The 16,247-nt window shown below is 42.5% G+C and overlaps 1 protein-coding gene across 1 annotated transcript in view; it reads right to left on the reverse strand.

Annotated features, from left to right (window-relative positions):
* Positions 1–1,456: 1,456 nt before the first annotated feature.
* LOC120733648 (calcium-binding protein 8-like) overlaps positions 1,457–16,247 on the reverse strand; it is a 38,823-nt gene continuing 24,032 nt past the window's right edge. Inside the window, exons 5-6 of the mRNA XM_040031955.1 lie at positions 8,451–8,604; positions 1,457–1,613 (exon numbers count right to left, since the gene is read on the reverse strand). Of these exons, the coding sequence (XP_039887889.1) occupies positions 1,486–1,613; positions 8,451–8,604 (282 nt within the window). The 3' untranslated portion in view covers positions 1,457–1,485. The remainder of the gene's footprint in view (positions 1,614–8,450; positions 8,605–16,247) is intronic.

The following is a 16,247-nucleotide window of genomic DNA, read 5'->3' on the forward strand; positions in this document are numbered from 1 at the left end:
TTACGCAAGAAGAGGAGCATGATTCTAATCTCCTACAAGGTCTTTCTTGGACTTTTTCATCCCAGTAAGCCTTGTAAAAAATAAAAAATAAAAATCTCTATTAAATCTGAACCATAGAACACAGCATTGACCCCAGAAACTACAACAGGTATCACCTTCAGTCTTTCATCCAACCTTGATCAACTGTTGCAACAATCCAGTTTGGCAAAGAAATGTTCGTTAAAAAAAGTGACCAATACAGACCAAAGTGCCCTTGTGACACTGACACAAAAAACATATCAAAGCTCAGATTTATTGGCGGTGTTCTTCCCCCTGTAGACATAGTAAACATGGCTGTTCGACGTTTACCTACAGTACTTATTTTCACCACTAGACGGCAACCTTGTCCAAGAAAACAACTGTATTAGACAGCATGTCACAACTCTATCCCTGATATAGCTCACTAGTTTCTATCTTTCATACATTCTGCTGTTGAGAGGAATAATACATTACATAAGCTAAGTAGTATTATATATACAGTGAAATCCATGGGGAACAAATAGGGGTAATGTTTGGTATGGCAGTGTGTATTGTGGCATGCTTTTGCATGGTTTATGTTTACCACAGCTGGGCAGTATTACAGTGACATGCTGAGATGAAACATTTTCTGCCAGTACATTCCTAAACATATTTTTCAGTCCTCACTCCATTTGATTAGATTTTTTTAATAAAACCTTTCCAAGCTTACTCATGGACACCACTGTTTTTCACATCTCACACAAATCTTCCTTGACCAATCAATGAATCAATCAATGAATCAATCAATACTACTAGTAGGATAGCAATGACTGTTGAGTGGGTTGTCACTGAGTACTGAGTTGTGCTTCTTGTAGATTCACATAGAGCGTATGTGACCCAAGACTGGTGGACTAATGTAAATGTTTCACAAAGTCTTTTGTATACATAACTATATATATATATATATATATATATATATATATATATATATATATATATATATGTGCATTTCAATACTGTGCCCACCATTCACTCATTTCACATTCAGTGCAACTTCTGAAGTTGTCCATAATAACCATTATTTGCTTTCTGTAATTAGGAATGGCTCAAAGCACCTGATACACATTTTCGGTAATTATAAAATCAAGTTTAAAGGGTGGTCTTGTTCTTGAAAACAACAAAATAATACCCTCCCCCCTTAATTTCAGTGTTTTATATAAAAACAGAATTCTTTTGCAGTTCAGGTTCCTTACGATCAGTAAATCCAGTGACTCTATGTGGTGACATCGTCAATACAACTCTTTTCATTTTACTTATTTTACTCATTGTCTGCCTTTGTAAGTTCAGTTCAAATAAAACTTAAAAAACAAAACAAAACTCAACTGATTGTTTAGAGAAGTGCTTGGGTTGTGGTCCAGCTTTGGCTGCAAAGACAAGATGTGAGGTCATGGCTGTTCTGTCCACTCCCCATGCTCACAGTGCAATTGGTTACTCCATGCCGTTCCGCAGCATCTGATTGGCTGCGATAAGCATGACACTGATGATGAAAGCCATAGCAAAGGCGCAGATCAGGCTTTTCCTGACACACGTTTGCCTATTCTTCTTCTTGGGATGAACTGAGAGAAGTGAAAAAAGAAGAGAAATGAAGAGATTATTATAATTTGTCATTTTATTTTTTGTACATCTTATTTTTTGTCATGGTAAATTCAGTTGCTACTGCATTCAGTTTGAAAACAAAGAAATAGAAACTGCACGTTCAAATGAATAGTCTTTGTGACTTGTTTTAGTTTGAAGTCACTCACTTTCATGCACTGTGGTTTGTTTTACTTTCTCCCCGTGTTTTTCCCGCCAATTTTGTGCACCACCTGTTACTAATCTAATCAATCTCCCCAGTGTACATATCCCTAGCTCTCCAGTAATAAGCTCCCAGATTGTCTCGTTCCGCTCAGTCGTCAAGCTATCAAACAATTTACTTCCTTCTGTGTGGTATTCTCCTCATTTCTTTGATTTACTACATGGGTTGTCTGTCTGTTCCTCTTTTTTTCTCCCATTACATCTTCTGCATTCTTTGCTATGCCAAGTGGCCATCTGTATATGACCTCAACTTGGCAAAATATTTGAGGTTTGGATTTTATCCTGGCCCTGGTTGCCTCTATTTGGGTCCTTCTGTCATGTAAGGTGTTTGCTTGACATTTCGGGAAAAGATCTCTCTTGCAGGAAGTTAAACCAGAAGATCAATATCACTTTTATGTTAGGAATTAGGTATGGAGCTTTCCTCTCCTCAGGAACTCTCTGCAGGAGGGGGAGATACAGGAGAGGTGGAGGAAGATCTCAGCCTGGGCGTCTATTGTCTCATGTAGTCTGGAAGATGAGTGGATGGTGGGGTGGGTGCAGTTTTCTCTGTGGTGGGGTTAGGTGGACTGTCCCGGGCTCTGTGGGGCCGGGGGGCGCTGCTGCGCTGGGCCCCGGTCTGGATGGGCCTGGGCCCCCTTTCCCTGGCGGGTCGCGGAGTATGGGGGTGCCTACTGGGGTCAGCGGGGGAGCTGGCCCCAGGGAGGGGTCACCTGCCCCTCCCTTCCTTCCCTCCCCATCTCCAGCTGCCTCCCTCTCCCCGCTCCACCACAACCACCCACACATGCAGGGCCTTGGAGTAGGGGTATGTCACCAGGGTGCAGAGGAGGCTACCCCCCCCCCCTCTCCTGTCCCCTTCTGGCTGCCTCTGCCTCAATTTTATCCCACAACTTAGACATTCACATTACTCACACTCTCATTACACATACATATAGGATCTTGGGGGTGGGCACGATACACAGAGTCCAAATTACCATCAGGGTGTACACCTCACCCCTGGCGTCGTTGCCCACCTCTCAATTTTGAATACACGTAGACATTGAGGGCTAGCAGGAGGGACTATGCGCTTACCTGCTGCTCTCTGGCAGGTAGCTCCATGCCCTCCTGGGTTTTAATTGCACCTTAGAACACACATGCATCAACACTACAATGAGCGGGTGGAGGGAGGTTTGGAGTCTTCTCTCACCCCCATTCTCTGCGACCTGCTGGAGCGGGGGGGCTAGGAGGAGGAGTTGGCCGTCCGACTGCGGTCTGGAGTGTGGGGCCTCCCTGCTGCTGCGGAGTCGGGGCGGTCTGCCTCTCCCCACCGCAGGGAAAAGGGTAACACCACCTGGGTCTGGGTGCAGTTCCCCCCTCCAGGGGCAAGGGTACCTAGACCCGGTTTGTAGAGTACGCTTGGGGAGTGTGATCGTGTGTACAGCGTCTCTTTATGTCTGTCTCCACGTTGGTTGAGTGTGGAGTAAGTGCATATGAGAGCATGAGGGTGGGAATGGATGTTTGTATCTGTGTGTGCCTGTATTTCTGTGTCTATATGTCAGGTTGGGTATCAGACGCCACCTCTCTGGGGACATCTCAGGCCCTCCAAGGTTTGGAGGCCTATCTCCACCCACCACCACTTCCCCTGCCAGTGGCGGACTCCCTCAGGTGTCGGTGCGTTGGTGGTTCTTTGTGTCCGGGGGTGGGCGTCCGGGTACACACCGGCTCACTCCTTGGCGGCCGCTTATCGGGGCCTGGAGCCTGGGGCTCGCTCGGGCCACTTCGGAAGTGGGGTGCCCCCGGCCTCTCGGCCTGGGGCTCGGTCACTCAGGCACAGCTGGCTGCCAGCGGAGCTCACGGGCGCGTCACTGCAACTCCCCCTGGCTTCTGCTCCGCGGCTGCTGAGTGAGCCCTCATCTGGGACTCTCCTCAGCTCTTTCTGGGACAGTGGCGCGGCTGCCCCTCTGTTGGTCTTCCATGGTCTCTTGTGTTCTGGGGGCCTCTGGATGTCTGGAGTTTTGATCTCCTCCATACCTGCTTCATACCCTGGAGGACGGGGCTGTGGCTCCCCACACTCCCTAGCAGATCGTTACATGGAGAAACCTTTGGAATGCAAGCATGCTGATCCACACAGGTATGCACACAGATGTACACATGGGTATTCACAGACGCGGACTAAAGCTTTCTTGGCTGCTGCCTCAAAGCACACTGTGCGCTGTCTATCTTGCGTGCTGCACAATATCGTTTATTATTTAGTAACTATTGATATCTATGACTAGCTAGTTTATTGTGATGGTGCTTTGTTTTCTCTATTATTATGTTGCTCTTTGTTGTTTGCTGTCTCCTCTGTTTGTTTGTTTGTTTGTTTGTTTGTTTTTTTTTTTCTCCATACAGGTGACCCAGGAGTTTTTTGTTTGTTTTTTTTTTCGTTTTTTTTTCTCTCTCTTCCCCCCCCTTCTCACCGTCTCTTCTCCCCTTTGGTTTTCTTTCTTTCTCTCCCCCTCTTTCTCTCATTCATTCCCCCTGTCCTATTTATTTAAAAAAAAAAAAAAAAAAAAAAAAAAAAAAAAAAAAAAAAAATGACAAAGGATGAACTGAAGCTCTGCCATCACGTAATGTCGCATACTGCTGTTTCTGATGTCATTTAGAAAAAAAAAAAAAAAAAAAAAAAGATCACAGGTGCAAGAGATATCTCACAAGGAAAACAAGCACAGCATTTTCTCAAAATGTTGCATCATGGTATGAAACAGGTAATAGATAGCCCCCTTGGTTTTCTGCTGCTCTCACAGTTGATTGTGTCTTTAAAAAGAAAAAACAAAACAGTTAATTGGCTTTATATGGAGGCAGGCCTTGTTACATGCTGATCTGGTGATTTATAATGGCTATACAACCGCGTCTTGGTGTGCAGCATTAAAAAAGAAGTCAGTGGATGTTCTCACAATCTCAGTGAAGCAGTTTTAGGGGATACAGTCTCCCACCCATATGCAACCTCCATGATCATATAATCAAAGCTCATATCAAATCTAAGTGACTTCCACTAGCTGAGTGAAAACTCCAACATATTACCAAAAGCTTCAAAATGCAACTAAATGGACCTTTGAGTTGAGACTGTTTTAACACGGCATTCAAGAAAGAATGTGTGAAGGTTTAGAAAATAAAGTCTGCGGAACAATAAAAGTAACGGGCATTTTCTCTCCAAGTGTCTAATGGTCTTCATGAAAAATTCAGATTTTACCATTTTAACCTGTTCCTCGGGAGACATGTTGGTTCTTTGACTCAAACAAATGCAGGTGAAGTAGCAGCTAACATTTCTGGTTGCCATGTTTTGCAGTTTATCTCGGTGACCCAGATCGTCGAGTTGAAGCGTCTCCAGTGTAAAGACAATCAATTCATCAGAGGCAAAAACTGGTTACAACGCACACAAAGCTGCAGCAAAAACAAAGACAAGAGGCGCAAGGTGGAACTTTTGTTCTGCTTGGGGTGTTTGGGATGACAGGCCCCTGCTTTCCTCCTTAAAGACATTATCTTTGGAGACTGAGAGAAAAAGATGAGCAGAGACAGATGTGTCCTCCAACAGGCCTTGCAGCAGGAGTAACAACCAAAAGTTTCCTTGCTGTCAGCCTGCTTGTCTCAGGTTGTTAGTATCACACACTGCATCAATAAATCAAGTCAGCGCTCAGACTTGGTGATCTAAGAGGAACTGTGAAAGGCACTGGGGTCCCACTGGACAGGACGCAGATGGGAACGAAGCAGCCATGAAAGAGGGAAGCTGAGTATATGGGAAGAGGGTTAAATGTGGAGAGGTGTACAGCTGTCCTGTAGAAGTGATGTCTATACCTCTTCATGTCTTCTATATCCTCCCCCTGCCTATTTTCCCACTCTCAACATTTTTATACTTTCCAATTTTTCTCTCCCTAACTCCACGATATAGCCTTCCCTCAACACCAAAAACTTTGTGAAAGAGAGTGCCAAGCCAGCAGTTCCCTGATCCTCTTTAGCCTCTTATCTCCTGTCCCTTCTCTGCTTAGTTTCACCATTTCCCTCCAGCTGTCTCTTTTTAAGGTCTCCCCAAGACTGAGTCCCAGTGGATTCATTAAGGCTTTCTAAGTTTTTCAATGTGTTTGATCTTTCTTTACCTTTGTCTTAGTCTTACTCAGTGGATGTTTCACAGCAGACAGGCAATTTTGGGCTCTGCAGGGTCAGGTTTAGGCTTTTATTTCCCTATTCTCCCTACAGCGACATAAGTTGTTCATAGGCTGGAAAAATATTGCCTGTCTTTCAGCTGTTCAGTCAAACATTTAGCAGGGCGTCAATCTTCAATCTGTCTTACTCCTGGCTTCAAAAACTTACAGACATTAATTTATGACCGCAGGATGTTTAGATTTTATCATCTAAATATTACTTCAGCAGTCTTGATTTTTCATAGTCTTTTTGACATGATCAACACTTTAGAGATGAAACTTCTGTGATGGATATAGCAGCAGATTAGAAAATGAAGGATTTCACCTCAAAGTTTTGCTAAACAACACTTAAAAGGTTGCTTCTGCGAGCCTGAGGATTCACCCATAGCACAGTGCTATGTAGTTTCCACTTTGTTCCAGTAGCACTAAGTTTTCTCCTTTCCTCAGACTTTTCATTTCTCTTAACTTTATTTCTCGTGAGCAGCTGGTTTGCTCTGGCACATCATGACTCCCAGTCAAGTCCCATAGCACATTCACTCATTTGTTGAAGTTGTTTTGATTCAGTCAAAAGACTGTATTTAAAGCAAGCTCAGTATTTTCACCACTACCATATTGGTTTTTGAAAACAAACTCGAGGATGATCTGACTCAGAAATTAAAAGATACTAAGGACCTGGACACGAGGAAGGTCCACCTTAAGTTATACCCTGCTATATTTAATATGATTCAAACCCAATGGCTGATATTATACACTCAACAGAGGTCAAACCCCATGTTGTGTTGAGGCAGATCACAACTATTCTAATTGGCCTGTCCACTACCGTCGATTGCTCCAGTGCATTTCTGAATTTATTAATGAGAAACTAAAAATCGTTGTCTTAATATAAGGAAAAAATAATCAAAGCATCAGTATAAGGACTGATGCTGAAGGGAGATTGTTTAAACTATTGGAACTGATGTGAGGAAGTATACAAAGAAGTGGAAAAAGTTTAAGGACAAATGTGTTTGCCTCTAAAAAAGAAAAGAAGGGACCCAGGAAGGAAAAAAGTTTTAGCATTTTACTTGTTGCTGTCGGCTATCTGTACAGTCAAACCTGTCTTTGCAGTCAGAGGAGTTAACCTTCTTTTGGCTTAAGCACTTCCACATCAGCCAAAAGCTCACATACAGTCCATGATTCAGTCCTTGGTTTAGTTTGTAGACAATGATAAGCTGGCTGACAGCACACACTTGCATCAGTGGCTCTCTCTAGACATAGTCAAAATGAAACCAGGGCAGCTGTCAAGATCATGTCTGACTAGACAAGCAGAAAAACAAAAACAATGACTCTGTGCAGGTAAAGTGTGCACGAGGGCTCCTGTAAGAGAACTGATCACTGCAATAATCCTTTGCTGATGGTAAATGGCTAGTATAATGTTTGGAGTGCTGCTTATTTTCTTACGCACTGCTGAGATCAGACGACTCGTGCCTGCATGTGCCTCAAGTATGAAGGCATAAAGCTCACCATAGTGAAAAAGTCTGGAATCAGAGAGCTAGCCTGGCACTCTACAAAACTCCACACTTAAAATGTAAATACAGCTATTTGTGGTGTCATGGCAAATAGTTATGAGTGTTATCGTGTGCTTTAATTATTTGCTTGAGACGTTTCACTGAGTTTGCCAAGCAGACGAGGAAGACAACACACGGTGTTCTGCAGCTTAACCGCTCCATTTTGTGTACTGATAAAAGACAGAAAACCCCCCAAAACAAAACACACCAAACTGTGAGCGTTAGAGGCTTTTTGGGTATTATTCTTTGCAGAGAACCAGGTTAGCTGCCAAAGTGAAATTGCATTTCTTTTTTACTCCGTTTACTCATCCATTTAACTGTGGTCAAGTTGGCCAGAGGTATGATTTAGTTTTGTCCAAAACAATAAGTAGCAGCTGCCTTATCTGTCTTGTTACAGGCATTTTGGTGAAGATTTTTCCACAGTCACTGAAGAAACAAGTCAGAGTTTGCATTAAGTTAGCTCACAGCAACTTGTACAGATGTCCTGATCTTATACATGCTGACCATGTTTTTCTCTTTCCATTTTTAATGAATATGGCTAGTTAGCAATGCAGGAAGATGATGCCCTAATTTCCATCCTCCTGAGCTCTGATTGGTTGATTATCTCTCATAAACAGCCACCAGGGATAATCCAGAGATGTGGAGAGAGAAATAAACTGGTTTCCCCCTGCTTCTTGTCTAATTGCCTCTTGGCTGTAGCTTCATAGCACACAGAAATAAAAGTGATATTGATCTACTCACCAGGCTCTCGGCAAAAAAAACAAATATGTGTACTTTGGATTGTTTAATCAGTTCAAATAAGCATAGTGCATGTTGTTATTTGAATCATTAAGAGATTACTGTTTACTGCCCAAAACACCTTTTTATACCAACAAAGTTTCCACGAGAACTGCTTCCTCACCTCCCTCATACTCAGGGCAGTTCCCTGAGGTTTCATTGAGGCTTTCCTCCTCGGTGATGATAATGTTCTCTATGTCCTTCATTGTCAGGTGGTCCCGGAAGGCGTGGAACAGCACCTGCTTCAGCTCATCCAGAGACAGCTGCTGCATGTCGAACTGCAGGGGCACACAGCAATCAATGCAGATACACAGTCAAACACAGGCCGACTTCATGAGGGCAGATAAATATAGAAGAATGAGGTGTAGGAAATTACGCTATATATGAATATATTTTTAATTAGTCAACAGCGTAACACAGGGATACAGTATGTAGGTAGGAACTGTGTCAGTTGTAATGTAAAGAAAACTGGAGCTATTTTTGGTGTATGAGTCATGATATAATCCTGTTTTTCCTGTTCACATGTATAGGCGGAGAAACTGGCATGTTGGCTTCCATGTAGGTGGTCGTTTTGTGTAATTGTTTCATATTATTAATAAGGGTATCAAATATCCATGACTTGAAGTCTGAATCTTTGCCTCTGTCCAACATCTATTCTACCCCCCAACCACCCAGGGGCTCAATCCAGGGATACTCATGGACATATCCCTCAAGCCCAGCATGCAGGCCTAGATTATTTACCTCACTGACTGCCTGAAATACAATCAGTCGCTTGGTTTAGCATGGCAGATGGACACAGAGAGGCAGGCATGGCGAAGACGAAGAAAAGAAGGGTTTGATGGAGAAAGGAAGAGAGAGACACCGAGATAAGAAAACAGGAAAGCACGATGAGGTCAAAGAAAAGGGAGATGTGTGAAGTAGTGGGAGACAGATGGAGAAAACAGAACTGGCAGACAATGGTGGTAAAAAAGTAAAAGAGCTGCGTTTGTGAAGAAGAGATGCTCATTTTAACGAGGGAAAGATAATCCTGCTCTTGCTTTACTGACTTGCTCACTATACTCTAAAATACTAAAACCAGTGTGCTTTATGACTAATGACTTTAGGGAAAACCACAGATGTTGAATGAAAAGGGGAGGGAGGGCTTATAAATGATTTTAGAAGCATGACTGTTAGATTTGTATTGTTGATTGTCATTTATGCTGAGAAATATTTACTCATATATGCTTAGAAGTATATAATCATTTGTAGATTGAAAGAATGTCTCATCCTAAGAGGTCTGTAACAACTCTGTGTAGCATGAAGAGGGGGGTGCGTTCACTCCTCTCCAGAGTGTTCTGGCATAGATCACACACCTCTTGGGATCATGAGCAAGGTTGTATCTTTTCTTGCTGGTATATGGTATAGCAAACACATCCATATCTGTTTTACTCTAAGTGCCTTTTGTTTAGATGAACTGCTGGACTTCCAGACCAGCAGGTTTAGGGAAGTCGTTTTTGGCGTCACACTCTGACCCCCCCCCCCCCACACACACACACACATACTTACACAACGCACAGGCAAGGTACTCTTTGTGTGTATGTAGACGTCATATGTTAATGAACCTATGTATATTCATGAAACCTCAATAAAAGAGCAGTGTTACGGGGGAGCGGACGAGAGCAACTGGGGTCAAGCGAAGGAACGGCGTTTGTCCAGTTCTCTCCCGTGCACGAGAAACATAAAGAACTTTGCCTACTCCTGTCTTGCTTTTGCTGTGTAGTAGAATTGTCTTGAACGTTCCAGCGAATAGGTTTAAGCTACAAACCTATCATTAATTGGTCCTCTGAGCCGGAGTCCTGGAGTCGACATTCAGTAAAGTCCCGAGATGTGAGAATTTGTCATCGGGCCGGTGGATTAGCCGTCTGTTTTTTTTCCTCCTCCTCGATGAGTGATGACCGACGGGATTCGAGGCTAGTATTCCACGCTAAGCAACGCCGAGTAAGTTGAGAAAGCGACTCTATAACCGCAGAACTGGGTTAGGGTCCCAGAACTGGGTTAGGGTCCCAAAAGAGAGGTTTTGGTAAAATCGCCCAAGGGCCCAAGCGTCCAGTGCGTGTCCGGTTTTAAAATCGCCCTGGATTTGTGTCCCGAGCGTCCCTTCACTGGGTTTTGAGTCACGTGACTGGGTTAGGGTCCCAAAAGAATGTTGTTGTGTTTGTGTGAATGACTGCGGAGCAGGCGTGGTCTGTGACACGGTTGTTGTTGTTATCATGGGTTCCCGAGCAAGTAAGACTGCCTCACAGGGAGACGCCTCATGCCTGATCAACAACAGCCTGTGCTCCAGACCATTAATTTAACCAGTTGCTAAAAGTAATCTGCATTAAGCTTAGGGTTGCTCAAATTCAGTACAATGACATATGAGCTGAAGTAAAATAGGTAAATATTTAAACTAATGACGTGCATAGAAAAACTGTCATCCTAATATGAGCCATTTTTGAGATATAGAGCACACAAAATACTTGAATTCTGATGATACTATATTTCTTCCATACTGAACCCTGTATGAAGCAGCTGAAAACTACATGATGGAGAAGCTGAATTGAATATGAAAGTGCAAGTCTTTGCCACTGTGGGGAAAAGCACGCAACCACTGTGTGAGGTTGCGTTGCGGTCTCTTCTGAGCTGATGAGCAAGCTACACATTATCAGATCGGGAGCTGGCTGAGAACTCATCAAAGAGAGGGAAACAGAACTATGATAACTGGAGTGTGCAGCGTTTCCGTGAGTTCAGCTTCTTCTTTCAGATGCGCAGCAGTTTTCCTGCATCTTGACTCATGTGTGTAGAGTGTTCATAGCATCAGCATCATGTTTTTGCTTATTTGTTTTGTTGGGTTGAAAAATAACTAAATAAACTTGTGATCATAATTATGGATCACCATGGCACATATCATCAGCCATATGATTTATTTACGCAGATGAAAAAAGTGAGTGTGAATGTGCCTGACGTCGCAGTGTGTGTGTGCGCTGTGTAAAAGTAATTGGTGATTCTGCAGGTCACCAGCTATTGTAAAGGGAAAAAAAGAATAAAAAGAGGCAAAATTTACATTGTAGATGGAAAATAATAATAGGAAAAAGGTTTTGTGTTTCTCAGCCAAGAACAACTATGATCTCATTTTCTGCTTTTAAGAAAGGAGAGTTCACAAAAAACAGAGAGAGATGTGTGTTAGTTAAGCAGTGATGATAATAATGAAAATGTCTTAGTTTGTCACTTTCAGATGAAAAGCAGACCTGAATCTATTTTCCACATGCAGCGGTTGGAAGAAAGTTATAGTTTAACATCATTGGAAACGTTCAGGCCAAGTTTCTGGCTTATATAAACTTATTTACAGCACCATGTGTCCCTCAACCTCACAAGCGAGCTCTCACTCCTCCCTGAAGACAAGGAATGCAGTTCCAAAGAGCAATAACATGGCAGATAAAGAGACAGCAGCAGAGTCCTGAGCAGAGAGTTCCAGCAAGCAGCAGCAGTGTGGACAAACAGCATCAGAGAAGAAGAGCAAACCCATCATTCTGATCGATTGGATGAATGGCACTGTGTTTCCAGCAAACTGTAAATTCACTGTGCTTGTGAAAAGAACTTTTGAGGAGACTGTTGGAGTTTGACATTTGCCACTTTTGGAGTAAAATGGCAAGAAAAGACAGTGAAGAACACAGGACAAAAGCTGAAGGAGAACTGCCTGCTATTGGACTGTTGAAGTGGGAGAAGACAACAGAGTGAGAGGAGTGGTGAGAACACAGAGGAATACTGTTGTTTAATGTGGGAAATCAAAATTTGGGTTAGCAAACCTGGGAAAAAGAAAACTGACTGCTTAAGTGGGAAAATTGTGAAGGAGTCTGAAACACTGCAAAAAGAAACATACAAAATCACACACACAAACAGAAAATGTATTAACCCTACTAACACAAACACAAGATTAGACAACATCTTGAGCACGTGAGTCTGTTTATCATCTTGTCCAAGTCACTCAGTGTGATGAAAAGTGATGCAAAGACCAGTGGACTCATAGCACATTAGTTAAAAAATGATCAAATAATACCAGAGAAGTGTGTAGGAAAGGCAGCTTTAAGGTCCTGCTGGAGATGCAGCTCCACAGACATGCATTAAACCTGCCTAATAACACAAACACACATGCAATAAAGATCAGCTTGTTATCTCTCATCAGTGTTAAAATAGTGTAAATTTAGCAGACACTTGTTACCAAATGCTTAATTTATCCAATGCTGACAATTAACTCTCCAGGTTGCAGGACAACAGTTTAACTTTTGTGGGAAAAAAGATTCTGGTTTGACCAACCAGTGATCAGACAATAAATTTAGTTGTTAATATAGTAAATTGGGAGATGCTTTCTGCTTGATTGATGCAGCACAAGTAATTTACTGTATGAAGGAAATTCTCTTTTGTGATAATATTTTCAACGTGCATTTCTGTTGTCCTGTCAGCTTGGTGGGTTAATTGCTGATATACAAATTGGTTGATCATTCTTAGATTAAGGAAAGGTGATTGAATTCTAGCACGAGTGAACAGGATGTATTGGAGTCTGTTAGAGTGGAGACTCTAAAACACTGAGTTTCCTGTTTTGATGTGCGAGTGAATCCTGCACCCAGATACACACCTCTGAACACATAAGAACAAACTTGTTTTGTGAAGTGCATGACAACATGTCACGTTTTATGATGAAGGGAAAAAGAAAAACTGAATAAAATGGGTCTGTGGCGTACGTGAGTGAAAAGCACAGACCTGGGGATTAAACTCATATCTAATAAAAAATTAGGGTTATGTTGTGTGTTGTGCGGCTGATGGATGGATGGTTTGGAATTAATCTAGCTGATGATTTTTCTTTTGTTGCAAAGTTGAGCCTGCCAATTAGGTTTGTTATGATTTGCCCTCCTGAGATGAGGAGCATGTGTCATGACTTAACAAGGCCTTTTTATTTTGATACTTTCACAGTGCACTGAAAGTTTTGTGTGATAATCTCGGTCGTTTGAGCAGATCTGCACGATTAGAACAAAAGCGCCGTACGACACGTCGTCGAGAAAATTGTTGCAAGTGAGTTTCTCCACATTAAAATGGGCTCAGGAGAAAGTCACTTATTTGGGACAATTAGAAAATGAGTTCCTGCCCAAAAAGGATTCAGTGAGGTAATCCGATCTAAAGTTCTTCTTTTCCTTTTTGAAATGACGTTATTTTGCTGAGGGTGGAAACGAAATGCGACAATAGTTTCCACTATCAGCAAAGAAAGAATGGATGAATGAATGAATGAAGAATGAGTGAAAATAAAAATGGGGAACTGACTGGACTGGAAAAAGCTGACAAGACTTGACTGACTTGACCAGTTTGTAAGATTGAACCTCCACCTGGACATGACAAAGGGTGGATGAATCTATGTGTGTTTCTTTTTACAGGAGCAGAAAGATGACAGCAACATCCTAGGTTGCATGAGCTTTGGGCGGTACCAATTTAACCTTTTAAATGCCACTTTCTGTGTCTGTGAATCTACCAGGGGTGTGTTATTCATGCAATATTATTAATATGCAAAACACACTAACATCTTTTATTGCAGGTTTATAGGTCCGGGGTGGTGCTGCTCCAGAGGAGGAGACACCGTGATGTTGCCTGGGACATGGTCTAGCTAACCTTTTTCTTTAAGACAGGAATCTAGGTTTGATGAGTTGACTCATGGGAGTGTCCATGCGTCAAGAGGAGGGGTCCAGGATTAACATGAAACTATGTTTTCTATGATTTTTTTCAGTAACTTGTGGGATTAACAGTTCATTTACAGGTATTAAACCTATGCAAGTGGTGCATCCATGTTCAGATGAGGCTTTGATGGCCTATAAGCAAAGTTCACAGAACTAAAGAATGTGGTTTGATGATGGTTGACATGCTTTCCAAATAGAAGGTTTTCCTCATAGCAAGGAAATATAGGTGCAGCAGTCAGAGTATTGCTGAAAAGAATCTCCTGAGAAATCTTCAGAGGCCCAGTGAGAAACAAGAACCATTCCAGGCATAACTGACAGCCCAGGCAGTGGTTGAGGTCAAAAGTCGAGCTGTTTGGGGCCCATCATGAGATCAGATTTCGGAGCCACAACAATAACCATGAAGCTGCGTTGGAATGAGATCTGTGCCAAGGGGGCTTTCCAGAGGCCAACAGAGGAGATTGTGGACAACAGACGGGCACCTGAAGGATGAGGGGAGCGTGCCACGCTCCATTGACAGCGCAGAGGGAGCCCAAGGATGGCATCATGATTCTGTGAAAAGCACAGGAACCAGAAGCTAAGGTGGTGATGACAGCAGTTTCCTATGAACTTCACCTAATGCTGTTTCACTGTACTATGCATATGATGACACTTGGAAGACTGCTGGGATCATAGCAGCAGTAAGACAACTGGATCCAGCACCCTTTCCACAAAGGTTTTTTTTGCAGAGATGAATGGACAGTAGAGGAGTCATAAATATCCCTCGCAGGACAGAGGCCTGAAGTGAGGTGATGGGGGTAGATAGAGGCCATAAAACAGGAGTGCTGACAGGCCTGCAGCTTTGAAGAGACCCATGTTGTCAAACAACAAAACCATCTGGTATGTTTAAATGCTTATTCTATATACATTTGGACTCTTGTCCTATGGACAGTGATAGAAACAACTGGAAGAGACATTTATGACGCCCTGCAGAACTTAAACTACTCTGCAGAGACACGTGTGATTTACAGGAGCACCACCAAGCTGGAGTGTTTTTGAAAATGTTACTTTCTTATTTTAACTATTAAATTAACAATTCATTTGTTTGCTCGTAGGATGCAGTTTACCATTGGATGAGATCAATGAGGAATAGGATAACTGCTAATACATTAGTCAAACTGTGTACGTTTACAGTAATTTAGGGTGATTGACATTTGCTGAGTATAAAAATGTTTGCATTGAAACTGTCAGACATGAGGTGATCATAACTGGGAACTTTTCTAGCATAAATGTCAAACGGGCGGAAATCTCAGGTTTATATTGTTGATTGTCATTTATGCTTAGAAATATTTACTCATATATGCTTAGAAGTATATAATCATTTGTAGATTGAAAGAATGTCTCATCCTAGGAGGTCTGTAACAACTCTGTGTAGCATGAAGAGGGGGGTGCGTTCACTCCTCTCCAGAGTGTTCTGGCATAGATCACACACCTCTTGGGATCATGAGCAAGGTTGTATCTTTTCTTGCTGGTAATATGGTATAGCAAACACATCCATATCTGTTTTACTCTAAGTGCCTTTTGTTTAGATGAACTGCTGGACTTCCAGACCAGCAGGTTTAGGGAAGTCGTTTTTGGGGTCACACTCTGACCCCCCCACACACACACATACTTATACAACGCACAGGCAAGGTACTCTTTGTGTGTATGTAGACGTCATATGTTAATGAACCTATGTATATTCATGTAACCTCAATAAAAGAGCAGTGTTACGGGGGAGCGGACGAGAGCAACTGGGGTCAAGCGAAGGAACGGCGTTTGTCCAGTTCTCTCCCGTGCACGAGAAACATAAAGAACTTTGCCTACTCGTGTCTTGCTTTTGCCGTGTAGTAGAATTGTCTTGAACGTTCCAGCGAATAGGTTTACGCTACAAACCTATCAATGACCTTGTGTGAAACCTAAACATGTCTTTGGGACTTACAAATTTTTGCTTAATCCTTACATCACCTGCCTGGTCAGGCTTGAAGTTGAGGCCCATTTCTTGTTTAATCGACAAGTTTCACATTTTGGGGAAAAAACAAACAAACTGATTTGCTTTCTTTCTGGAATTTCAATGTGCAGTCTCGTCTCTGTCCATTAAATATGATGCTAAAGCCAGTACATAGTTCGCACAGTGATATGGAACAAAGGGGGAAAAGTCCTTTGCC

This window comes from Simochromis diagramma, unplaced genomic scaffold, assembly GCF_900408965.1.
Source record: "Simochromis diagramma unplaced genomic scaffold, fSimDia1.1 OVJJ01000216.1, whole genome shotgun sequence".
Lineage (NCBI taxonomy): Eukaryota > Metazoa > Chordata > Actinopteri > Cichliformes > Cichlidae > Simochromis > Simochromis diagramma.